General features: G+C 37.4%; 1 protein-coding gene across 1 annotated transcript in view; it reads left to right on the top strand.

Moving 5' to 3' along the window:
• Nucleotides 1-4,552: 4,552 nt before the first annotated feature.
• LOC123566063 (elongation factor 2-like) overlaps nucleotides 4,553-26,105 on the top strand; it is a 32,338-nt gene continuing 10,785 nt past the window's right edge. Inside the window, exons 1-9 of the mRNA XM_045359896.2 lie at nucleotides 4,553-4,707; nucleotides 6,807-7,021; nucleotides 8,488-8,678; nucleotides 9,906-10,114; nucleotides 13,774-14,019; nucleotides 16,526-16,645; nucleotides 17,965-18,103; nucleotides 19,731-19,926; nucleotides 24,388-24,526. Of these exons, the coding sequence (XP_045215831.1) occupies nucleotides 4,705-4,707; nucleotides 6,807-7,021; nucleotides 8,488-8,678; nucleotides 9,906-10,114; nucleotides 13,774-14,019; nucleotides 16,526-16,645; nucleotides 17,965-18,103; nucleotides 19,731-19,926; nucleotides 24,388-24,526 (1,458 nt within the window). The 5' untranslated portion in view covers nucleotides 4,553-4,704. The remainder of the gene's footprint in view (nucleotides 4,708-6,806; nucleotides 7,022-8,487; nucleotides 8,679-9,905; nucleotides 10,115-13,773; nucleotides 14,020-16,525; nucleotides 16,646-17,964; nucleotides 18,104-19,730; nucleotides 19,927-24,387; nucleotides 24,527-26,105) is intronic.

Here is a 26,105-nt window from a genome sequence, read left to right as displayed (position 1 = left end):
TTTAGGCGTAAAAAAAATGTTTGTTTCCGGTATCCCGACCTACCCTAAACTTTTGGCCCGACCCTAAATGTTTTTATGGCCTTGGAGAATATTTCCTTCAACTTTTTAACAAAAATATGCAAAACTACACTTTTTATGCTTTAAACATGGTCAGGGATGTTAGAAATCAACTTACTGGTGCTGTAAAGGCGTAACCACCTTATTTGTATTCATGTTTTGACACAAAAATAATTTCCGAAAAGTCTCACTTAATAAAACAAGAGGGTCATAATGACCCTGGATCGCTCACCTGAGTAATATGAGCTACATGTATCCAGGAAGGTCTAATACGGGGAGTAGAAACTCCGTATAAGTCAATACATTTATCTGTATTATGCTGTCGTCCATACCTGTAAATATCGACCAGATGTATCAAATGTCAAACTGATACTAAAATATTAAGAAAGTAGGTCAGTAGGTCACATTCATGGTCACTGAAAGCCAGTTTTAGGATCAGTGTGCAAAACTGTACATGTCACCAAAATTTCAAGGCTGTTTCTTAAAATCAAGAAAGTAGGTCGGGGCGGGGCCTCTTTTCACCCCAGGGGCATAATTCAAACAATCTTGTTAGAAATCCACTAGCAATGCTACATACCAAATATCAAAGGCCTAGGCCTTGAACTTTCAGACAAGAAGAATTTTTCCGTATATAAGTCTATGTAAAACTTGGGACACCCTGGGTGGTGCATCTTTTCCACTGAGGGGCGTAATTTGAATAATCCTGGTATAGAGGACCACTAGGCAATGCAACATACCAAATATCAAAAGCCTAGGCCTTCCAGTTTCAGACAAGAAGATTTTTAAAGTTTTCCTATATATGTATATGTAAAACTATGGACCCCCAGGGAAGGGCCTCTTTTCACCCCAGGGTAATAATTTGAACAATCTTGGTAGAGGACCATAAGGCAATGCTACATACAAAACATCAAAGGCCCAGGTCTTGTGGTTTCAGACAAGAAGATTTTTAAAGTTTTTTCCTATACAAGTCTATTTAAACCATGTGACCCGGGCCTGGGCGGGGTAATATTTGACCCTAGGGGGATAAATTGAACAAACTTGGTAAAGGACCAATATATGATGCTATATACCAAATATCAAAGCCCTAGACCCTGTGGATTTGGACAAGAAGGTCATTTCAAAGTTTTTCCTATATAAGTCTATGTAAACCATATGACCCCCAGGGCGGGGCCATATTTGACCTTAGGGGGATAATTTGAACTACCTTGGTAGAGGACCATTAGATGGTGCCACATACCAAATATCAAAGCCCTAGCTACTGTGGTTTTGGACAAGAAGATTTTCAAAGTTTTTCCCTATATAAGTCTATATAAACAACGTGACCCCCGGGGTGGGCCAAATTTAAGCCTAGGGGATAATTTGAACTAACTTGGTAGAGGACCATTAGATGATGTCACATACCAAATATCAAAGCCCTAGCTACTGTGGTTATGGACAAGAAGATTTTTAAAGCTTTTCCTTTCGGTTGCCATGGCAACCAGAGCTCTGCATGGATTTCAATTCTTTGGGCAATTTTGATAGGGGTGGGGCGGAGGGGGGGGGGGGCACCCAAGGATCATTTCTGTGAAGTTTAGTGTAAATATGCCCAGTTGTTTTTAAGAAGAAGGTTTTTGAAATTTACAATATAGCCATATAGGGAAAATAAGCTCCGCCCCTTTTTTTGTAGTACTCTGATGATATGTAAGGGATTCGGCGGTATCCTCTTTCGAAATTATCTAAAGTGATGACGGCAAATGGTTATTTTGGCGTGCTTCTGGAGCAAAAAAGATAAAGGCAAATCATATTAATTTTTGAAAAAAAAATCATACAAAATGTTTTATTATTCCTCTACTGGTTGAAAACCAGTTTCGGGGACTATAGGAATGCACTTTTCCGTCATTCCGTCCGTCCGTCTGTCTGTCTGTCCGTCCGTCCGTCCGTCTGTCCGCAATTTCGTGTCCGGTCCATAACTCTGCCATCCATGAAGGGATTTTAATATTACTTGGAACAAATGTTCCCCATGATGAGACGACGTGTCATGCGCAAAACCCGGACCCCTAGCTCAAAGGTCAAGGTCACAATTGGAGGTCAAAGGTCAACAAGGCTTTTTTCCTGTCCGGTCCACAACTCTCCCATCCTTCAAGGGAGTTTAGTATTACTTGACACAAATGTTCCCCATGATGAGATGATGTGTCATGCGCAAATCCCGGACCCCTAGCTCAAAGGTCAAGGTCACAATTGGAGGTCAAAGGTCAAAAGGGCTTTTTTCCTGTCCGGTCCATAACTCTCCCATCCATGAAGGGATTTTAATATTACTTGGCACAAATGTTCCCCATGAGGAGACGACGTGTCATGCGCAAAACCTGGACCCCTAGCTTAAAGGTCAAGGTCACAATTGGAGGTCAAAGGTCAACAAGGCTTTTTTCCTGTCCGGTCCATAACTTTCCCATCTATGAAGGGATTTTAATACTACTTGGCACAAATGTACCTCATAATAAGACAATGTGTCGTGCACACTTTCAGACCCCTAGCTCAAAGGTCGAGGTCACACTTAGCAGTCAAATGTTAACATAGCATGAACAGGGTCTGTTTCGTGTCCGGTCCATAACTCTGACATTCATTAAGGAATTTTAATATCACTTAGCACAAGTGTTCCCTATGATGAGACGACGTGTCATGCGCAAATCCCAGACCCCTAGCTCAAAGGTCAAGGTCACAATTGGGGGTCAAAGGTCAACAGAGTTTTTTTCCTGTCCCGTCCATAACTCTGCCATCCATGAAGGGATTTTAATATTACTTGGCACAAATGTTCCCCATGATGAGACAACATGTCATGCGCAAAGCCCAGACCCTTAGCTCAAAGGTCAAGGTCACAATTAGAGGTCAAAGGTCAATAAGGTTTTTGCCCTGTCTGATCCAGAACTCTGTCATCCATCAAGGGATTACAATATTACTTGGCATAAATGTTTCCCATGATGAGACGACGTGTCATGCGCAACACCCAATACCCTAGCTTAAATGTCAAGGTCACACTTTGAGATCAAAGGTCAAGAGGATTTTTTTCCTGTCCGGTCTATAACTTTGTCATGCAAAGCAGGATTTAGATATCAGTTGGCACAAATATTCCTCTGGATGAGACAACATGTCATGCGCAAGAACCAGGTCCCTAGGTCTAAGGTCAAGGTCATATTTAGAGGTCAAAGGTCAAATTCAAGAATGACTTTGTACGGGACATTTCTTCTTCATGCATGGAGGGATTTTGATGTAACTTGGACCAAATGTTCACCACCATGAGGCACCCTTGTTTTTAGAATTACGTTCCTTTGTTTTTACTATAAATAGATTTTATTGTAACTTTTTTATTACTGGCGGTAGAGAAAAATCGAGACCACTTTTCTGTGGTACAGCATGCAAGTTACATCCAATTTTTAGGTGTATTTTGACCTATCTCTATCTGGTAAAGAGTTTCTTGTGGACTTGTATTATATAGATTTTTTTTTAAAGATTAATTTCCCTTTGTTGTTACTATAAATAACTTACATGATAACATTTTTATAATCAGGTAAAAAAATTCAATATGAAAACAACTGTAGGTTTTTATATATATAAATTTTAATCCAAGTGTTTTGTTATAACATATTGTATATATAGTACAATATTGTTTATACATCATTGACAGATATCAGTTCATTATGTTATACTGCAGTAGAGAAAATTAGGTGCCTTCCAGTAGGGGACTTTGTATTGCATGGCAATACTTCATTCACTTGTTTTATTAGCTCTATGTTTATATGAAATATGTAGCAAATCTGCAATTGATTACATCTTTGGGTAATCGGACTTTGTTTACCTGTCGATATAGGATGAAGACTGCCAGAGACCAGCAGTCTTGACAAGACAGTTTCCGGAAGCGATGGACAACACCGCGACTAAATCGACGGGGATCAAACCAGTCGACCAGATAATCTCATAAAACGAAGATCTAAATGAAGACCTACACTTAATCATAGATTAAATCTTTTCTTATAGAATGTACACAGTCAGTTATTCCTGAAGATGAAAAATCAACTGAAGTAGCTTTTACATCTGGAGCCTTAGGGGTCCGTACTTGGGCCTTTACCGTTTTAATTATATATACGTGATCTTCATGAAACCCTCAAACCCAAAGTTCGTTTGTTTGCAGATGACAGTGCTGTTTGTCTGTCTTCACTGATGTACCGTGAGATGGGTAGAAAACTGCTCAGATTGATACATCATCATAGAGAAAACTATATAACCACGATCATGCTCGTCGCTACACTCAACTACACGCACATTGATGGATGGATGGGGACGGCATATTGGCGTAATACTATAGGTTTAGTCTGAACCATTTTTCTTTTTCTTTTTTTTTCGCATAATAAATTAAATTAAATTTGATAGACACTTTCTGTCAATTAATATGTAATGAAGCAGAAGAAACAAAAAATATTTACCGAAACTTAATTTACGTGGCAATATTTAGGTTCTCTATTTCAAATATTTTATTGACGTTGCAGTATACAAAATTTGTTAACCAATCGAAGTATTTCACAAGTGAATCACGTGATATCTGTCCTTTTCCGTCGGGTCCTAGAAGCAGGACAACTTATATTACCAGTTGTCCGGGAAAATCAGAGTAAATCCAAGATGGTAAGTCGTATTCGTTGACAAATTTATAATATGTTTTACACCTATTGTTCCTGTGTTAAAATATATATTTACTAGAGGCTATATGATATAAGTCCTTTGATATTTTACGATCATTGAAATGTGTGTATACTTAAAATACGGTTGGTGCCGGCATAAGATTTCTTAATGAATTCTGTCGAAATAGCGATTTAAAATTGATTAAGACCAATGTTTAAGTTTTCACAAGGTCGGAGACTTCATCTGCATTGAGACATTCTTTTGAAATAAACATCGTCTCTCGAAAGACAAAAAAAAGAAGAATACGGGGACACTCACTTTACGGGACCAGATAATTTGGGAAAAATTGTCTCTTAATCCAGGTAAAGTCTTCGGGCTTGCTTAACAGTTAGATATATCAAATTCTCAAAAATCCAAATTCTTGTGTTTTAAGCATAATAGATTTATAATTCTTGTCAGTCTTGCTAAAATTCTAGAATGAACCTGTCTATCTTTCAATTTTGACAGTACCAATTTTGCTGTACCATTAACTGTTTAAAGGATGCTTGCCCAAATTATATTGTCTGAATGGCGAACAGGTCAGATCATGATCAGACTGCACATATGTGCAGGGTGATCATGATCTGCACTGGTCACTAAAGCAGAACCAAATTATAGTGTCCAGCATGGTAAGGGATGAAGTAAAGTTTATTTGAAATAATAAATTGTTTAAATGAATAATCAATGTTAGGTGCTAAAAAAATGTTTGTTTCCAGTATCCCAACCTACCCTAAAATTGTGGCCTGACCCTAAATGTTTTTTTTGGCCTTGCAGAGCATTTTTTACAACTTTTGAACAAAAAGTTGCAAAACTTCATTTTTTATGCTTTAAACAAAGCTTACTGATGCTCTAAAGGCATAACCCATGTTTTGACATAAAAATAATTAACGAAAAGTCTTGATAAAAAAAGGAAGTGGCTATTCCTACGGTCCCGTAGGAATATTCTTTCGGCTGTCCCGTGAGAATAGTGAAAAAGCTGGCAGGTGGTTATTCCTACGGCAGTTTTGTATTAAAATACATGGTAATGAAGTCATTTCAACTGATAAATTTTCAACTGATTTTGGAAATGACATGTAATCACACTTGGTCATTGTGTTACAAATAAAAAGTCAGGTCTGAATTGATGCAAACATGTCAAGCAGATGTGTGACAAACGTCAAGTATATTAAACTTAATTTAAAGGGCAAAAACATATTTAGGGCGGTAAGAGATTTGTACTGTTGTGAAAAATTTGCATTTATATACATGAAACATAGATCAATAATTCTCTAACTGGTTTTGTTGAAAATACTTGGTCAGTATTTTCAGTGTTTCAATATTAATAACGTATGTATTTACATCTACATCTGTACAACAAACAATCCTTTTCCGATTTATTTAGACAAATTTCAGTAACCAAATGAGTATTTTACACTTACTATAAATTTGTTGTATTAAAATTGTTTATGTAACCAATGGAAGTAATCAAATGTAATAAAATGCATTATACAGTATACTAGGGGAAATCACTTCCCTTTTTTGTCTTCTCTGCATTTCCTTACCGGAAAAGTAAAGAAGTTGGGTGAAATTATATCAGTGGAATGAATTCAGTAAGAAGTTTAACACAAAACTGCCGTAGGAATAACCACCTGCAGGGTTTTCATAATTTGTACTGGAGAGCCGTTGGAATAGCCACCTGCGGGCTTTTCACTGTTCTTACGGGAGAGCCGTAAGAATAGCCTGCGAGGCTATTCCTATGGGACAGTAAGAATAGCCACTTCCAAAAAAAAATATCTATAAAAAACTTTCAGACCTAACCTACCCTAATTTTTTTTAGCATGTTACTGGAAACAAAGAATTTTTTAGGCCTACCTGTAATGAGAAATAATTGTTTTAACAAAGATTTCATGGTTGTAAGACCTGAGCTAAATCCAGTCCTTTGATTTTGTCTTTCAAATAAGAGACTGTGCTTTGATTCAGGGAATGACTCTCGTCCAGTAACCATGTAGTTGCATGATCTTTATTTTATCTATTTGCCAGTGTGAGTCATGAAAAGAGCTGAAAGAAGGTTTTTGTATTTTTAGGTGAACTTTACAGTAGACGAGATTCGCGCCATTATGGACAAAAAGTACAACATTAGGAACATGTCCGTGATTGCTCATGTAGATCATGGAAAATCAACACTGACGGACTCTCTGGTCAGTAAAGCTGGTATCATTGCTGGTGCTAAAGCAGGAGAAACCAGGTTTACTGATACCAGAAAAGATGAACAAGACAGATGCATTACCATCAAGTCAACGTAAGAATAAATTTATTTGCACAATTATAATTTATACACCTTTGTACTAGCTGTTGTGGAGGGGCTTTCCCCACTAAGGAAACATGTTAAGCATATTGATCATGACCTGCAACTAAAAATTGTTTTCAATGGATAATGGAAGAACATTTTGCCCACAGTTGTGGAATGTTATAGAAGACTGTCTGGTCAGTAGATGATCCTTGTTTTATGATGAAACTTGGCCATGATGTTCCTTGGGTGGTCCTCTACCAAAGTTGTTCAAACGGTTCCGCTTGGTTGCACATAGGGGCTGTCAGAGCTAAAAATAGAAAAAAAACTTTTAAACGACATCTCCTCCTAAATCGATGGTCCGGCTTTAAAATAATCTTACACAAATGGTCCTTGTGTGACACTCTACTAAGATTGTTCAATTTATTTTGATTCGTCAAAAAACGTGGCCGCCAGAGGGCGTGGTCACTTTTCCCTATATGTATATAGAGGAAACTTAAAAAATTTCTTGTATGAAACTGCTTGTCCGATTTTAGAATAATTTTACACAAATAGGCCTTGTGTGACCCTCTGTTTATAGGTAATTGACAATGAGACTATGTGCAGAGTGCCCATATCAGGGTGGTCAAGATTACATTTGGAGCTCAAAATTGTCCTTCAAATTGTCTAGAGCATAATTTGGCACATTGGTGGGTGGTGATGACTGATGAGGCAACATACAGAAAAGAATACCCTCAAGATAATTGGGGATCAGTTTTTAAGGTTGAAGCATAATGATAAAATAATATAATTAAAAAAATGATTAGCATAATTACGTTTTAAACAAAAAGGTTGATGTCCTTAATCCGTATATAGCGGACACTTGTCTGTAGAGGTCTCTTTCAGTCAGTCCCTTTAACAGCTCTTACAAACAGGTTAGAATGTATATGATTGTCTGGTAAGGGGTCATTATGTGAGGCATATATGTTATAATATTTATAGGTTATTAGCTTTGTATTGGGAAATATGCACGAGTTCTTCAGCGGAAATATTGCGCGACTTTAGGAGCGCAATATTCTTCTGCTGAAGAACGAGTGCATATATCCCGATGCAAAGATAATAACCTTTTATTACATACCCATCTACACGTATAAATATTATGTAAATATCATAAATATGTACAATAGCCTGAATAGGATTGACAATACTGAACTAAATAGAAAAAATAGTGCAACAACACGCACTGAGTTACGTCACGCACCCGATATGAAATTCAGGCGTCGGTGTATGGAAAAATATTGACGTTTCCGGTACCAGTATAGCTTAATTGGGAATAGAAACGAGTATGTAATAATGTTGATTACATAAGAACAGGTCAGTTGAGCAATGCAGGGCCAACATGGCCCTCTTGTGTTATTTGACCTGTCTTATAAACATCATACAATAATTGTAACTTTGACGGAGAACATCCACTAATATCAGCTAATTAACTTTCACAGGGCCATCTCCCTGTACTATGAACTGGCAAAAGAAGACCTCCAGTTTATTCAACAGCCCCAAGGTGAGGAACGCGAGAACCATTTCTTGATCAATTTGATTGATTCTCCTGGGCATGTTGACTTCTCATCTGAGGTGACTGCTGCTCTTCGTGTGACAGATGGAGCGCTTGTGGTTGTCGACTGTGTGTCTGGTAAGTTTAGTTGAAAATGTCAATTTGTTATGCTTTATTTGCAGAAGGAAGCTTCATACTTTTTCAGGGATTATTTTGGCCAATATTTAATAATTTTCAGATTTGGCAAATTTTAGTGGGAGATTTCTTTTTTTTTTCACGAGAGATAATATATTGTGTACAATTAAATTTGTATAAACATTTCGTATTTTTCTAACTACATTAAAGTATTTAATAATTGAAGTTTCAGATATCCCGAGACTTTCCTCTACCCATAACCACGTTTTCAGTGAAGCTGTCTCTTTCGAAAATATCTGACCTACTTTGTTAAAAACACTTTTGGGGCTTGTTGTAGCTGCTTCAGAAAATTTTTCTTTTCATAGCCAATTTATTTCTATGTTTTAGTAATTCATTACATTTGTCTTATTTTCTTGTTGATATTTTTCATTGAATATGAAAATCCCCCATTAATTTCAGGGCCAATGGGGGAATTTTCACATTTCAAAAATTTCTTTCCCAACCACTGCATACACCAGAGGACATGATTTTGCGTTTTGAAAAGGCAACTCCTAGTTCCATTGTAAAATGTATTGGAATTGTTAAGAAGCCAATTTTTGTTCCCTGCTATATAATGAAAGAAGCCCGGTCTGTTCTCTCATAAGTGTATGTGAAAACATTAAGGTAATAGACATCAGTCATTATACATATACAGGGCACTAGACAACTTTTGGGGACAGGTACCCATACCCTCGGGAAGGAGAATGTTTGGTCGTTTTAAGACAAAAAGGGGAAGTTTTTAGCCATATATGTTACTACTTTTCACACTTACTAATACTGTTTTTAATCATTTCTAACTAATGTAGCTATATTGCAGCAGTAACCTTCCTTAGAGACACAATGATATAACTTGAAAGAGAGTTCATATCTAGTTGTGTCAAACAACCTGTCATCTGGGGAATATTCTTCTGAGAAAGGGGAAAAATACATATTATTTTAAGAGGGGAATGGGACCCATATTCGGCCCCAAAAAACGGCAAAACAAGTGCCCTGTTATAACTTAAAACTCTCTGTTGAAAAAACATTTCTGTATTTAAAATGCAGAGGTTTTCATTAAGGGATGGCAGAAGCAATAGTTGTTTGAAGTTTCAGCGTGGAGAATGGGCGAGGCCCACTTCCATCTTCCACTTCATAAATGAAATCTTTGAGGTGGTGGCATGTACACAACTTCTTGCTATTACACTGTTTCAGGGGTATCTGTACAGACAGAAACTGTTTTGAGACAGGCTATTGCTGAGCGAATTAAGCCGGTGCTCTTCATGAATAAGATGGACCTTGCCCTGCTGACATTGCAGTGTGATGAAGAGGCGTTGTACCAGATCTTCCAGCGAGCCATAGAGAATACTAATGTCATCATTGCCACGTATGAGGGTTCAGACAGCCCTATGGGCAACATTTCTGTAAGTACTCGAGGCTACATAATACATACTTGTTCATTTATATTGACATGATTGCCAAAATGTGAACATTCATGTCACTAGCACCTGGGTAGAAAAAAAATGCTACTGTTCATGTTAAACCCTACTTCTAGGTATACTATAAGAACCTCGGTCATGAATGGGAAAGTACTGTTTAAATTCTGCAAAGCTATGTAGAATGATACTTACGCCTGGGATGCGAATTGGGTATTTTCTGATACGCATAAACAGTCTTCACGAAAAACTTTTCAAAGTACTAGCCAGCCGGACTACCAACATAGCAGAATTTACTAGCCCGAAAGGAATTTTGGTAGTCCGAACAGTAAATTATTAAAGGTGTATTTTTTATTTGTTTGGTGTCATTTTTATACTCTGTGTGATATTGTTTGATATTGCTTATTGCATTTTTATCATACATATGCAAATATATGAACATAACTGCAAAACAAGGTTCTTTTCTTTTTATTTTGGTTCATTATACATTTTATTCACGAGAGAACATTTCAAGCATCGAGGTAATGGCTTTAGTGAAAGAGGCTGCTGCTTTGTTGTTTAAGTAACTCTTTCCCACATCTAAGCCCTTGACCTTGTCTAACCGGCAGATGGTGTTATAGAAATTAAAACTCTGGTGTGATTTAGCAAGGGCATGAGCTGTCCTAAACTTTATAATTAATTTTTGATACTCATTTTGCTTGAGTTTTAACAGGCAATTGCTGCCTCACTCGTTTTGGAGTGTGGGGCAGATTTTGCATGATTTCCCAGCAGCCTTTTGGTGTCCACGCTTTCCTGGTGAGCGTTTAGGTTTCCACTTTGAAATTAGAACACCCGGTGGTAAAAACACACTCGTTTGATGTTTTAATACAAAAGGTGCAAAACATCTTGCCAGATTCAGAATTGTAAGTAAGCCACGGAAAACTTTTTTCCCAGAAGGCTGGAAGCTCCGCGTTCTTTTTGATTCATACTTTTTTTTTGCGGATATTTTTTCCTCTTCGGGTAAATGCCGCTTATGGCCTTTCCCGGATGGCCCCGGGTGTATACATTAGTTGAAACATTTGTTTACAAATTTACCCTTCTATTTTCGTAAGTAAAGGTCACGCTAGGTTAAACAACTTTTTCCTTTGCTTCTCGCTAAGGATAATTCAGCGAAAAAGGGAAAGCTTAACCATCTATTTCCGCCGGGGCGCGTAATATCTACACTCGTGAAATAAACACCGTAGAAAACTCACGCTATGGATTTTTTGGGTAATTTTATACGTATTCTCTCGATTTTTTTTACTAGCCTCGCGGACTAGTCACCTAGAGACAAATACTAGTCCGATCTAGGTTTTTACTAGCCTCGGGCTTCGGACTAGTGCCAAATTCGAAGACTGCATAAAATGAAAATCTTGTTGCATATTTTGCAAACTTCATTTGATATTTACGCAAATACGCAGCATATATGTTGCTCTGATCTCGTTTCCCAATAATTCCCAATTTGGAAGTTTAGGCCCAGGCCCCATTCCAAAATCATTAGAAAAGAACATGGCCTTTTCTCTTCAACACTTTACTTTGTGCATCCTTTGTTATGCAATGGTTTCTTTTATCCATTTAAGAGGCTGCCAAGTCTCAAATTTGCCATTAAACAACTGTTTTGTTTGACAACCAATTCAAACTAAAGACTTTCTTAGCTCCATGGTGAGGTATTGTGATCACGCTGTGTCCGTTGTGTGTGCATGTGTCAAGTCGACAGTCGTCAACATTTGTGTTTAAACGACAACTCGTCCAAAGTCACTGAAAGAATTTTGATAAAACTTGGCCATGGTGTTCCTTGAGTGGTCCTCTACCAAAGTTGTTCAAACGGTTCCACTTGGTTGCACATACGGGCTGCCAGAGCTAAAAATAGAAAAAACTTCGAACGACATTTTCCTAAACCGATGGTCAGATTTTGAAATAATTTCACACAAATGGTCCTTATGTGACCATCTACATAAAACATGGCTGCCAGGGGGCGTGGTCACTTTTCCCGATATGTATGTAGTGGAAACTTTAAAAATCTTGTGTGAAAGTTCAAACTGCTTGCCCCATTTTAGAATAATTTTACACAAATGGTCCTTGTGTGACCCTCAACCAAGCAGGGGCGGCGAAATCTGATTTTGACTTGCTTGTCCGTTTTTGTCATTTGATATATTTTACTTGTCCGTATAATAGTTATATAGTAAATTCTGGTCAAATTTCACTTGTCCGTACAGGCTTTGGGACAACCTGGGCAATACCGACAATTGAATTTGCCGCCCCTGCCAAGATTGTTCAGATTATTTTGATTCATCAAAAAACATGGCCGCCAGAGGGCGTGGTCACTTTTCCCTCTGTATAAAGTGGAAACTTGAAAAATCTTGTGTAAAACTGCTGCCCCGATTTTAAAATTATTTTACACAAATGGTCCTTGTGTGACCCTCTACTAAGATTGTTCAATTTATTTTGATTCGTCAAAAAACGTGGCCGCCAGAGGGCGTGGCCACTTTTCCCTATATGTATATAGTGGAAACTTTAAAAATCTTCTTGTTTGAAACTGCTGGCCAAATTTTAAAATAATTTAACACAAATAGTTCTTGTGTGACCCTCTACCAAGATTGTTCAAATTACTTTGATTGGTCAAAAAACATGGTTGCCAGAGGGCGTGGTCACTTTTCCTTTTCTGTATACCATACTTGTCCAAGTTATTGCCCTAAGGTTAAAAAAAATGGCCACATCCCTGTGTCTGACATGTACTTACTATAGGCTTTTATATTAGAAACTTTGAAAATCTTCTTCTCTGAATCAATAATAGCTAGAACCTTGATATTTAGGTGTGATATCAGATTTGTAAAAAGTCTATCATAATTGTCAAAATTACTGCCCTAGGTTCAGAAGTGTGTGTGACATGTATATAATATAGGCTAACATAGAAGAAACTAACTCTGTACTTGTACAAACACACTTGAAGCCTTGTACACAGGTGAGCGCTTTAGGGTCAATGACCCTCTTGTTTCCTTTCAGTAGGGAGTTAACCGAACTTTTACTTCTAAGCTGCTCTGCCCAAGTGGAAGCTCATTTAAATTTAAATCTTTCTGGATCTGATACACTTCCATTACGCTTTGAAGTTAAACTCATAACTACCCTACCTTTGGCCTCAATTATCATTTCGTTTGGAATTTCGGGCATTCAGTGTATTTTTCACGAAGGGACTTCACCAGGGGTTTCCCTACCTTGTTATTATCATCACAACTTGTCCGCGTGAATGGAAGCAAAGTTTTGCCTTCCAAATGCTTCAGTTTCTTCTTCGGTGGCATTTTGACACTTCGCAAAAATATGTGATTTTTGCTTGGTAATCATTATCACCGGACGCTCTATGGAGATAAAAGTGAAATTCAAGCTCCTAATAAACGTCACACAATCAGCAAGTAATGGCAAGTCCGCATTGCAGTAAAAAGTCATTTCGGTAAAAGATCCCCGGCCCTGCGGATGTGATTTGTAATCGCATTTGATCAAAATTTAAGCGATTATTGCAAAATAATCGCGCGAGTATCTCTGAATCGCGGCCAAAAGTGATCCCTGAATCTTGTCTTTGTTCGGACAGCTTAGTTTATGATCCTTTGTATATTTAATGGTTAAATATTATTTAGGTGGATCCGCAAAATGGTACAGTAGGTTTTGGATCTGGACTTCATGGCTGGGCTTTTACCCTGAAGGACTTTGCAAAGATGTACTGTGCTAAGTTCAAGATTGAAGAGTCAAAAATGATGAAGAGACTTTGGGGAGATAACTTCTATAATGAGAAGGAAAAGAAATGGACAAAGTCTTGCTCAGATGATATGACACCACTGAAGTGCCGTGGTTTCAACAAATATATCTTGGTACCAATCTTTCAGGTAAGTAAATGAGAAGAGCTAGTTATTTCTATAGGGCAAGACAACTGGTCTTGAATCATACAGGGCTCAAATTTAATTTTTTTGAATACTTGCAAATTTTAGCAAGTAGCTTTATTAGCCCACCATCATCAACTCTGCGTCCGTGGTCCGTTCGTCTGTCCGTCTGTTAGCAATTTCTCGTTATCACATCTCAGAAACTACTGGGGGGATTTTGACCAAACTTTGTCAGAATGATGTATTGGTACCCTAGTTGTGTCCCCTTGAAAATCAGACTGGTTCAACAATTTTTTAAATGAGTTATGGCCCGTTGTTATTCCCCGACGAAAGTCAGAGGGATATAGTTTTGGCGTTGTCCGTCCGTCCGGAGCCATATCTAGGAAATGGTTGGGAATATTTATTTAAAACTTCATATACATGTTCACCACTCTGAGTTCTTGCCGCCCGTCAAGTTTTAGTCAGATTGCCCAAGTAACACCAGGGTTATGGCCCTTTGAAGTTTCTAGTGTTAACTATATAGGGTACTATAAATATGGCAATTTATGCACCATAACTTTTGATATATTTGACCTAAAACTATGAGTCAGAGGGATATAGTTTTGGCGTTGTCCGTCCGTCCGGAGCCATATCTAGGAAATGGTTGGGAATATTTATTTAAAACTTCATATACATGTTCACCACTCTGAGTTCTTGCGGCCCGTCAAGTTTTAGTGTTAACTATATAGGGTACTATAGATATGGCAATTTCTGCATCATAACTGATATATTTGACCTAGAACTATGAAACTTTAACAGAATTTAGAGCACTATAATGTGGTTGTGCACAGACAATTTTGTACGGATTTCTTCGTAACTTCAGAGTTATTGCCCTTTAATTGTCTAAAAATCCACATATTTGTGCATAACAAACTTACCATTTGGCAGAATTTCATTAAATTTCTTTCATTCTTTTCTGTGAACATTTATTATAAACATGTGAAGTTGCAAACCCACACTTGGTCACCCCCCCCCCCCCCCCCCCCCCCCAAAAATTTTTTTTTTTTTTTTTCATTTCTTATTTTAGGTTTTTATTCAAACCTTCCAAGTTGTACCATTCCCCCACCTCACTTCTCCACCCAGTCATGCCCACCACTGATCATGCATCCTCCCCCCTTCACACTTTTACCTTTTTTTTTTTTTTTTTTTTTTTGTTCATTTTTAATTTTCAATCAACATGTGAAATTTTGTTTCCTCTCCAGTTCCCCTGCACCCCACCCCCTAAAAAAATAAATATATATACATATATCTATATACATATATTTCCATTCCTCTTTTTTTTTTTATGCCCCCAAAGGGAGGCATATAGTTTTTGAACCATCTGTCGGTCTGTCCGCAATTTTCGTGTCCGGTCCATATCTTTGTCATCGATGGATGGATTTTCAAATAACTTGGCATGAATGTGTACCACAGTAAGACGAAGTGTCGCGCGCAAGACCAAGGTCCGTAGCTCACAGGTCAAGGTCACACTTAGACGTTAAAGGATAGTGCATTGATGGGCGTGTCCGGTCCATATCTTTGTCATCGATGGATGGATTTTCATATAACTTGGCATGAATGTGAACCACAGTAAGACGACGTGTCGCGCGCAAGACCCAGGTCCGTAGCTCAAAGGTCAAGGTCACACTTAGACGTTAAAGGATAGTGCATTGATGGGCGTGTCCGGTCCATATCTTTGTCATCGATGGATGGATTTTCAAATAACTTGGCATGAATGTGTACCACAGTAAGACGAAGTGTCGCGCGCAAGACCCAGGTCCGTAGCTCAAGGGTCAAGGTCAAACTTAGACGTCAAAGGATAGTACATTGATGGGTGTGTCCGGTCCATATCTTTGTCATCGATGGATGGATTTTCAAATAACTTGGCATGAGTGTGTACCACAGTAAGACGACGTGTCGCGCGCAAGACCCAGGTCCGTAGGTCAAAGGTCCTAAACTCTAACATCGGCCATAACTATTCATTCAAAGTGCCATCGGGGGCATGTGTCATCCTATGGAGACAGCTCTTGTTTTTGGTAATGTTCAAACCTTCAACATGTTAAGTTGTGACTTTACAAACTTTGCCCTCAGCCATGTTCAAGATATCTTACCTGTGTTCTCTTAAGGACATCTGTTCTTTTAAGTTCAAATGTACATGTTAAACAGCAACCTGATGCCAAACCACTCAAAGACAATATTTCGTTCCAGTAAACTTCAAGCTCACATTTCAATTAACTGCATTTAATTTTAAAAGCTTAGCTTATTACAGTAAGCAAATCCCATTCAAAATAAATTCTTTAGTCAGGATCAAAGTATCATACATTTATTATGTACTCTTTAATTAAACATTTTCGTACCCAATGTAATAAGTAAATACCAATTCGCCTGTAGGTCCCAAGTAGTAAGGTAGACTGCGTTCTAGATTTAATTTTCAGATTGACCTCTACGGCTATAATGTAATAATAAAAACTATATAATCAGAGTTTATTTTCAGGTGTTTAAGATTTGCAAGGATTCTGAAGATGACAATTCTAAGGCAGTTGCATTTGCAGCAAAACTTGGTGTGAAATTGACAACAGAAGAGAAGGATCTACGTGGCAAAAACTTGCTCAAGGTAGTTTAAGAACAATATTGTTGATGAAAATTAAGGTTGTTGTGATATATTGATGTATTCCTTTAGATGTAATTGTTTCTCTGCTTATGTGGGGAGATTCAATTATTTTGTCTTGTCTGTCTGTAACAAAAAATTGAAATTTGTGGGATTTCAACCAAACTTTGTTGGGATGCTTAGTTCCAGATTGCTAGTTTGCATAGTTTGGCAATTTCGTGTTACATAGACTGTACTGCGAATTTAAGGTTCATTTTTATATGCCTCTGAAAGGTGATTACATTTATTCAAATTATCCCGTTTGGTCAAAAAACATGCCAGGGAACGTGGTCACTTTTTATACGCCCGTCTCTGAAAGAACGGGGCATATTATGTGAACACCCGTGGCGGGCGGGCAGTCGGCATACAAAAGCATGTCTGCTCTCTTTAAGTCAAACAGTTTTCATCCGATCCACCAAACTTGCTGAAAATGTTTGTGGGCATAATATCTCGGCCAAGTTCGATAACCAGCCAAATTGCCACAGAGTGGTGTGGGAGACATATTGATTTACTCCAGTCTGTGTGTCTGTCACAAAGCTTGTCTACACTTAAGTCGAAGATTTCTCATCCGATCTTCACGAAACTTGAACTAAATATGTTTGACCAAAAGACCTCGGCCAAGTTCGATAACCAAATCCGCCCAGGCACTTTTGAATTATGGCCCTTGAATTACTGATTGGGTCCACTCGTCCAAGCCATCTAATTGGGTTCACTCGTCTAAACCATCTACAGAAACTAGACATTTTTCGTAGGGGCAGTTGTGGTAGACGTGCGCTTTTCTCAGAAGCATCTCTAGTTCCTATATGTTATACCGGAAATTTTAAAAATCTTCTCACGAAATCGCAGGCCCAATGTAGAAGTAACTTCACACAAATAGTCCTTCAGCTTCATGTAAAATTTTCTCGAAATGTAAAATGTAAAAGCGATTTTCAGCTGTAAACTGATTGTTGATAAGCTTTACATTACAATAATGTATATATCCTCTTAAAGTACTTAGTTATGGGTTTGGTTACTGCAAAAAAAAATTAAAGGATGGCCACATGATTTGTAATAGAACACCTTGTTTTAGAAAAGATAAAGTTGTTGGGACTAGGACTTCAAGACTTGAAAATGTGAAAACAATTTTTCGAAAGTCCTTGAATTTTCACTAATATTCTGCATGAATCCTGTACAGTTGGAACTGCATCAAACCCCAGTGGGATCAACAAAGATGGTTGTGATAGTAATGTACAAAATTTAACATAATCCAAGCATATACAAAATAACAGTCTTTAAAATATACACAGGTTATGATGAGGAAATGGCTGCCAGCTGGTGATGCTCTACTTCAGATGATAGTAATTCATCTGCCTTCTCCAGTAACGGCCCAAAAATACAGAACTGAGCTCTTGTATGAAGGTCCTCTAGATGACCCTTGTGCTACAGGTATACAAGTTTTATTTTCAGATACTGTTGAATATGTACTTGTTGAATATGTACAGGGATATAAATTAGCAGGGGCCCAGTAGCCCATGGCCCCTAGGTTTTGGGCTGGGCCCCTAAATTGTTGGAGAAAATGACCATATATCTAATGTTAAACATTCATTTGACAGTCTGGACCCATAAATAAAAATAGCTAGTTTATACCCCCTGATGTACTTGATGAATATGTATGTTCCCTTCAGACAGTACATTTGATGGATCATCACCAAACTTAGTCAGTTGCATCCTTCAAAAGCAACATTGGCAAAAAGCTGGTCAATATGAGTATTGACCGGTCGATTCAATATTGTGGTCACTCTTTGGTGGTTAGTACTGGTTTATTCAACACTTTTAGATTCACAGATTAGCACAGGCTGTAGTAGTATTATGAAAATAATAAAGCAATTTGGAATAATATAAAATTTCGTTCATTGAAAAGTATAGTGGTCAGTACTGGTCGATTAGGGCTCCAGATTAAATGTGTATTAGCGTAAATTATGCTTTGAAATAATGCAAGCACGCATGTCTGATAATATTTTTAAGGGTTCAGGGCTTTTTTCCCCTTTAAATCTACCTCCGGTAAAAGGAGGTAATCCCAATTCAAAAAAGTATGTTTTTTTCCCAAAGTTTAATTTAAAATTCCCAAATGTTTGTTTGTTTGTTTTGGGTTTAATGCCGTTTTTCAACAGTATTTCAGTCATGTAACGGCGGACAGTTAACCTAACCAGTGTTCCTGGATTCTGTACCAGTACAAACCTGTTCTCCGCAAGTAACTGCCAACTTCCCCACATGAATCAGAGGTGGAGGACCAATGATATTAGACACAATGTCGTTTATCAAATAGTCACGGAGAACATACGCCCCGCCCGAGGATCGAACTCGCGACCCCGAGATCCGTAGACCAACGCTCTTACCTATTGAGCTAAGCGGGCGGGCTAAATTCCCAAATGATTATACCTTTTAGGGCTTTTGCTGTTTTAAGATGGTTTTGCTAATTTCTATGTATATTTAGGTAAATTATAATACTGTTGAACAATTACTGGAATGCAATTCATTAATATTTCACACAAAAACACATTTATGTTGATTTTTGGTAATTTGCAAATTGTCCCAATTAAGACAATTTTCGAGAGCATTTTCCCAATTCCACCGGTGTTGGTGGCATTCCCAAATTGATGAAAAAATGGCCTGGGGTATAAAAACGTATATGAAATTATAGAAACGCAGGCAATGATATTTTACTAGAGTAAGAAAATCTGAATCGTCTAGATGCTTTACATAACAGCATGGTCGGCAGTAAAGTTCTCCAACATTGAATAGTACTCTTAAAAACCTAGGTTAAACTATATCAACACTCAATGCGTGCGTAAATCAAATAGTTGGGTATTTATAAAAATTTATTTGGGTTTTACGGCGCACCAACACAGTATAGGTTATATGGCACCAAAGAGGACTACAAAGTTGGGTATTAATATTGCTGGTACAGTAGTGTATTTTGCCTAGCAGATAAACCCTTCCAATTTTGAGATCAAAAGGTTAAGGTCACCGTGACCCGGAACAGTTTTAATAGGGAGGTTAACTTGTCTTGCAGGTGTAAAATCTTGTGACCCCAAGGGAGAGCTGATGATGTACATCTCAAAGATGGTACCCACATCAGACAAGGGACGATTTTATGCTTTTGGACGTGTTTTCTCTGGTACCGTTTCTACTGGACAGAAGGTGCGTATCATGGGCCCCAACTACAAGCCAGGCAAGAAGGAAGACTTGTATGAGAAGAGTATTCAAAGGTATGTAAAATATGACGAGCACAGATCGCAAGAGCCAGATTCAGGAAATATTTATCTTTTTCTTAGTAAAATTTTCAATAATTTTACCAGACAGGGTGAAATTTTAACAGATGTTTATGTCAGTCAGACTGTTGGGAGCACTGCCGCAGCATTGTACTGTTGAGGACAGACTAGTATGAAGAGTATTAAAAGGTGTTAAAATGAGGAAAATGCATCATTAGAATTCGGACATGCATCAACATAACTTGTGTCTTGGGAAACAAAACCTGGCACAACTTTATAATCATTAAAGGTCTAGACTTTAGACTTTAAACTTGACGAATAGGTAGATGTGTGTCCAGGGTGCTTGAACGGGCTCTGTAGGCCAAAGTTCAAGGTCACAAATTGAGCTCAAAGGTCAAAATTGTCCGACATATTTTGTATCTGGAGTATAACTAAATAACTGTTCAAGGTATTGACTTCAAACTTGGCATATAGGTAGATGTTGATGAGACAGTGAACAAAACACATGAACCAGGTCTTAAGGTCAAGGTCACAGAGCAGAAAAACTGAGGACTGTATGTATCCGCCATTATGCAACTACCATTTTTATACCCCCACCAAACGTTTGGGGGGGCTATATAGGACACCTCCTTTTTTTGGCTGGCTCCAACACCTATTTTTAAAGTTATGGCCCCTGAAATAGTAAAGAAATGCACATTTTCACCTAATTATGTGCCTAGCTCGAAAAGTATTTTATGTAAATTCATGAAAGCTTGCTTTAGTCTTTATCATGATGTGACCTGGCACATTTGACATTCTTCTTGAGAATCTTAGCGCTTATTAGAGTTATGGCCCTTGATACAGACAAAATAGTGGATTTTTTGTTTGTGATGTTAATAGCTCAAAAAGTATATGGCTTTTAATAATGAATCCTTTTCATAAAATGTTTAAGGCTTTACCCCATTAATACTGCAAACATTTGAATTATTGCCCCTCATTTGTGACAAATGTACCAGTGGGGGGCATACCCTGTGTCCTACAGACACATTCTAGTTGATTCTATCTTCATAAATTTTGGTCAGAATGTTTATCATGAAGTCTTGGACCATTTCAAATCTAGGTCACATGGGGTCAAAAACTAGGTCACTAGGTCAAATCAAAGTGCTTGTTTACACTCCAGAGGCCACGTTTTTTGGTCCAATCTTATTGAAAATTGGTCAGAATAATTCTCCATGAAATCACTAGGTAAAACATGTTTACACTGTTATGGTGTGTTACACATGTGAGCGACCTAGGGCCATCTTGGCCCTCTTTTCCTGAATTGAGTAATTAGCATAGGGAATGGAGCTGATACTTGGCCCTAGGGGACACATACGCAAGTCCTGGCTATATGTGTAAAAAATTCTTAGCATTCAGAATACAGGCATTACCAATTAAGAACAAATTATTGGCTTAAGGTAGTTCTGCACGTTTGAAAAACCGGAAGTGATGGCGTAACGTCATTTATCCGGAAAACGCAGAATGAAGCCTGGATTCGGCGTACGGAAATGAAAATCAATTTATGAATTAATCTAAACATGTGAGTAAATTTGTTATAATGGCACTGTTGCTATATTTCTAAAGTCAAAATATGATATTAAAACATATTGCACGTTAAAAAAATCAAAACAATGTCTTAAAATTAGCGTGAAATGCCCGGTTCCCTTTAATTATGGTAAAACATCTCAAAAGTAAGCACACGGACCTATACATTTTATTTCATCAAATTATAGGCCATGTGTTTATTTACAACTGAGAAGTTTCATCAAAATTTACATTGTAGAAAAAATTCTATTCGCGAAAATGTTACGAAAGTTATGATTTTCCCATAGACTCCCATTATGAAATATTGTGTGAGGTCCAAATTTTTCAAACCAGCCTAGCAAAAATCAAGCACACGACCCTATCTTTTTTATTTGCTGAATTTTCTAGGTATATTCTGAAGTTTTGAAAAAATGGAGTTTAATCGAATTCTACATTGTAGAAAAAAATTTGATCCAAACGTGCAGAACTACCTTAATTTGCACAATGAGAGCATTGAACACAGGCAGACATTGGAATACGGAGAAGAAAAGGCATGCTTCAATGCAGGAAAAATGAAAAAGTCTGCCCACATTTAAAACATGGTTCGCACAGGTCTTAAAAAGTACTTGAATTTGATGCCTAGTACTTGAAAAGTACTTGAATTTAAACTGCCAAAAACTCCTTGAAAAGTACCTGAATTTTGAAAAAAAAAAAATAGTAAATTTTGATAAATTGTCCTTAAATTGATGTTCTGCGAATAGAAAATCAGAAAAAATAACAGATCAGACCAAAATATCGAAAAAAGAACAAATGACAGACCTTTCTTCGACAGGGCTTACCGACGAGTAAATGATAGTACGGTACTGGGATGGGTTTTAGTACTCTTTAACGCATTTATCACAACGTGAAATTTTATCGATGCTGAATTGAAGGTCATTTCCACTGGCACCAGAACAGAAAGAAAATGCCTCTGTACATGTTATACCTTACTCCTAGGTATTCTATAAGAACCATGGTCATGAACGGGAAAATATACTAACACGTTTCAATCGTAAATTTCTCAACTTAAACGCACAGTTCGGTGAATGGGTACCTAGTATATTGAACAAGGGATAATTTATCTTCCATCGTGCAGCAGTCACATTGTCTCAATATTCCATATTGCTGAGATTATCAACATATTTTATGCTTTCGTCAACGTTACAGAAAAAACTTGCTTGACCTTCCCTAATGAACACAGGGCTTTTTCAGGGGGTTTTGGGAAAAAGGCCCCTGGTCATATTGGGAATTTTTAACGCGGTAAATTGTCAAATTTGGGAAAATATACTGACAAATAAGTGAGTTTTTAATTAATATATATTAGTTTGAATTTTCAGTTTCAAATTTTACTGGTAGACAGTATCCCCTTGTGAATTTTTGAGTTTTTTTTTTTTTCAGGATTGTCTTCCAATATTGCCTAAAAATACAGTAACTCTTTATTTGTCATGCTAAAATTTTTGTTTACAGTTTGTTTTCACCAAAGTTATAACTGAAATTATCCAAAAAGTAGAATGGCAAAGTGCGAGTATTTTCGAGTGTAAAAACTGGGTCGCGAAAATATGTGACAATTGATTTTAATGGTAAAAGAACTACCTGTCAACATGTTTTGGGTACTTGATTCAATTAATATTTGTGTTTTTATGCATTTTGAGAGGTTTTTGCATACAAATCATACATTTCTTCAGCAAAATCTTGTAATTATTTTTTGCCGAGGTTGCAGACCGTCATGTTACTAAAAATAGAAAAGAGTTGGTTTTTCCAACATTTTGTTTGATTTACTTGGCAAACAAAACTAATTGTGCAAGAATTATTATTGAAAAACAGAAAGTAACTGATTTCAGTTGGGAAATTTTTCATTGGATTGGGAATTTTTTGCTCCAGATTGGGAAAAATAGAGCATATTTGGCATTGGGAATGGGGCCGAATATCGGCCCCGTGAGATAGGGTGAAAAAGCCCTGGAACATCCGGTCTAGAGGTTACGGCAGTGTGCACATGTTTGGTGAAATGTAAACAAACAAAAACAGAATTTAAAAAAATACATTTTTACAATAAAACTTGAAATAATGAATGAAAATCATCTTGTATATGATCTTTAATTTGAACTCGTACATTGGTCTGCATCTGTTCTGTTTATTTTATTCATTTTGCACATTTATGCTGCATTTTCACATTTTAGCGAACATGTGTAGTAAAATGACGATTGACATACATTTTCACATTAGCCAATTAGACTGGTTCTGTAATCTAGAACGGAACTTCACCGGGGAAGTTCAAGCAAGTTTTTTGTGTAACATTGAAATAACTATAAACTACGCGTTGTTTTTCTAAGATAAGTTGTATTGAAGAAATGTGACTGGTACACAATGGAAGATAAATTACCACTTGTTTGATATCCATAGTACACATTTACGGAACTGGGTGTTTTAGGTATGAAATGCGTGATTGAAACGGGTTAGTATATTTTCTCGTTCATGACCATGGTTCTTATAGAATACCTAGGGGCAGGGTACAACATGTACAGAGGCATTTTCTTTCTGGTCTGGCGCCAGTGGTCATTTCCAGATTATTGTTGCGGTGTTTATTTTGTAGAAAATCGACAGAATTCATCATAAGTAAAAGAAATAAATCCGACAAATGCAATTGTGTAGTCCTTGAAAATTGGGAAAACATCCTTGAAAAGTACTTGAATTTTGTTTTGAAAGTTCTGTATGAACCATGTAAAAGCTTTTGTTTTCAAGACGAAAGAGATGAAACTAGTGAAAAATATAATCCAAGCACTGAGAGGGAACAGCATAACAGCAGTGTTTTGTTTAAGAAACGAGTGTTTAAGGTTGCTGTTTCAGTTGGTTCAACCAGTAGCACTCTGTTTATTTTAGAACCATTTTGATGATGGGTCGCTACATTGAACCAATTCCGGACGTACCCTGTGGCAACATATGTGGTTTGGTAGGAGTGGATCAGTTTTTGGTCAAGGGTGGTACCATATCCACATACAAAGATGCCCACAACATGAAGGTAAGTCCACTGGAGGAGGGGTAGGAACAGCTCTTGTTGCTGCTTAATTGGATTCAATTAATAAAAATTGACACAGAAATTGTTTACAGTACATAACTGTGTATAATGCACAGTTAGTTTAAATGAAATGAACAAGTTGGTAATAAGTCATCTGTCTTGAAATTTTTTTAGACTATTGACCATACTCTTTGACAATTTTTCTATGCAGCATTTAGTTTAAACAGAAAAAAAAATTCACCTGTATGATTATTTCTTGCATACCAGACAGGGATTCAGGGGTCCTGAAATAAGCTGTACGAGTTGTCCGATTCGTGGATTCCTCGGTCTGGACAAGCAGTCTTTAGAAGCTGGCTTGTCCGGGGACAAGTAAAATTTCCGTGGTAAACATTTTATGAAAACGAAACTAATCGGCCTCATTGTGATTTCCGCATGCCTAAAGGCAATATCTAATCTGTTTGTGATCCAGCATGCCCACAGGATTTTTAAAAAGTGGGTACCTGTACCCACTACTTTTGGAAAAAGTGGGTACAGGCTTAAAAAATCTGGGTACACTGAATTTTCCCAAAACATGAACATACGTACTGGTATGAAAACTAAAAGCAACAGATATTAGATAATGTTTACAGTATTCAGTAAACTCAGTCATACTGTATTTATATAGGCCTAGCCTGTTTACTATATGCTGCTAAGGCATAAAGAACAGTATTTAACTATTACGAATGTCTAAGGCCTAAATGCTTCAGCAGCTTTTTCTCTGGCTTAGGCATTTGCTTACAGTAGTACTCGATGACCATTCTGTTCTGCACATTATCAACAGTACGCCTGCAGGAACTAATGCTGTACGATGCCTATTTTGTAGTGAAAACCCGGCCTTTCATATGGCACTGAGGTCAATTTAATATTTCCACCCAGAATGAAGTTTTTCATGCTCGTCTGCCATTTTTGTTAGTGATGTATTTGGAGTAATCTAGATCGCGCAGATGTTTGCCGCTGGAAGCTTATTGGTTTTCTGTTCAAAAGCAAGCGTTTCCCGGGTTTTAGGTTAGCGACCACCAATTTTTGAGCCGAATTCGTTTATTTGCCGGCCACAACAAATATGCGTTCCTGCACGCACGGCCATCGGAAAATTTGCGTGCACATTGTGTTTTCTGCGTGAAAAACGCAGGATTCTGCGTGACTGGGCATGCTGTGATCATTTATGACCCTTAAATTATCAAAACAAAAATGTATGCAGCCATTTATAGACACGTGGACTGGTTTACTACATTTAATGATCATTATTGGAAAATTATACCGTGAAGTTGAAAATGAGTGCCAGTCTGGGGATTCCCGTTATCTACTTTCATTTTTGATTTTCAGAAAATCGATTAGCTAGGTTGGTGCTATGTAAACAAGTTTAGTAGCCAAAATTTGTGGCTTAATTTGGGCCCTTAATTTTTCGAGTCGATTGTTTTGACATTTAACAACTCGGACAGCTTATTTCAGGACCCCTGAAAGACCAGTGCAGTATTCAGTGAATGTTATGGGACCAGGGTAGAAATTCTAGGCATACTGAGATTATTTTTGTCAATGGCATGTG

This window comes from Mercenaria mercenaria, chromosome 8, assembly GCF_021730395.1.
Source record: "Mercenaria mercenaria strain notata chromosome 8, MADL_Memer_1, whole genome shotgun sequence".
In the NCBI taxonomy this organism is placed as follows: Eukaryota; Metazoa; Mollusca; class Bivalvia; order Venerida; family Veneridae; genus Mercenaria; species Mercenaria mercenaria.
Note: the sequence above shows the minus strand (reverse complement) of the source record. Positions and strands in the feature narration are given on the sequence as shown.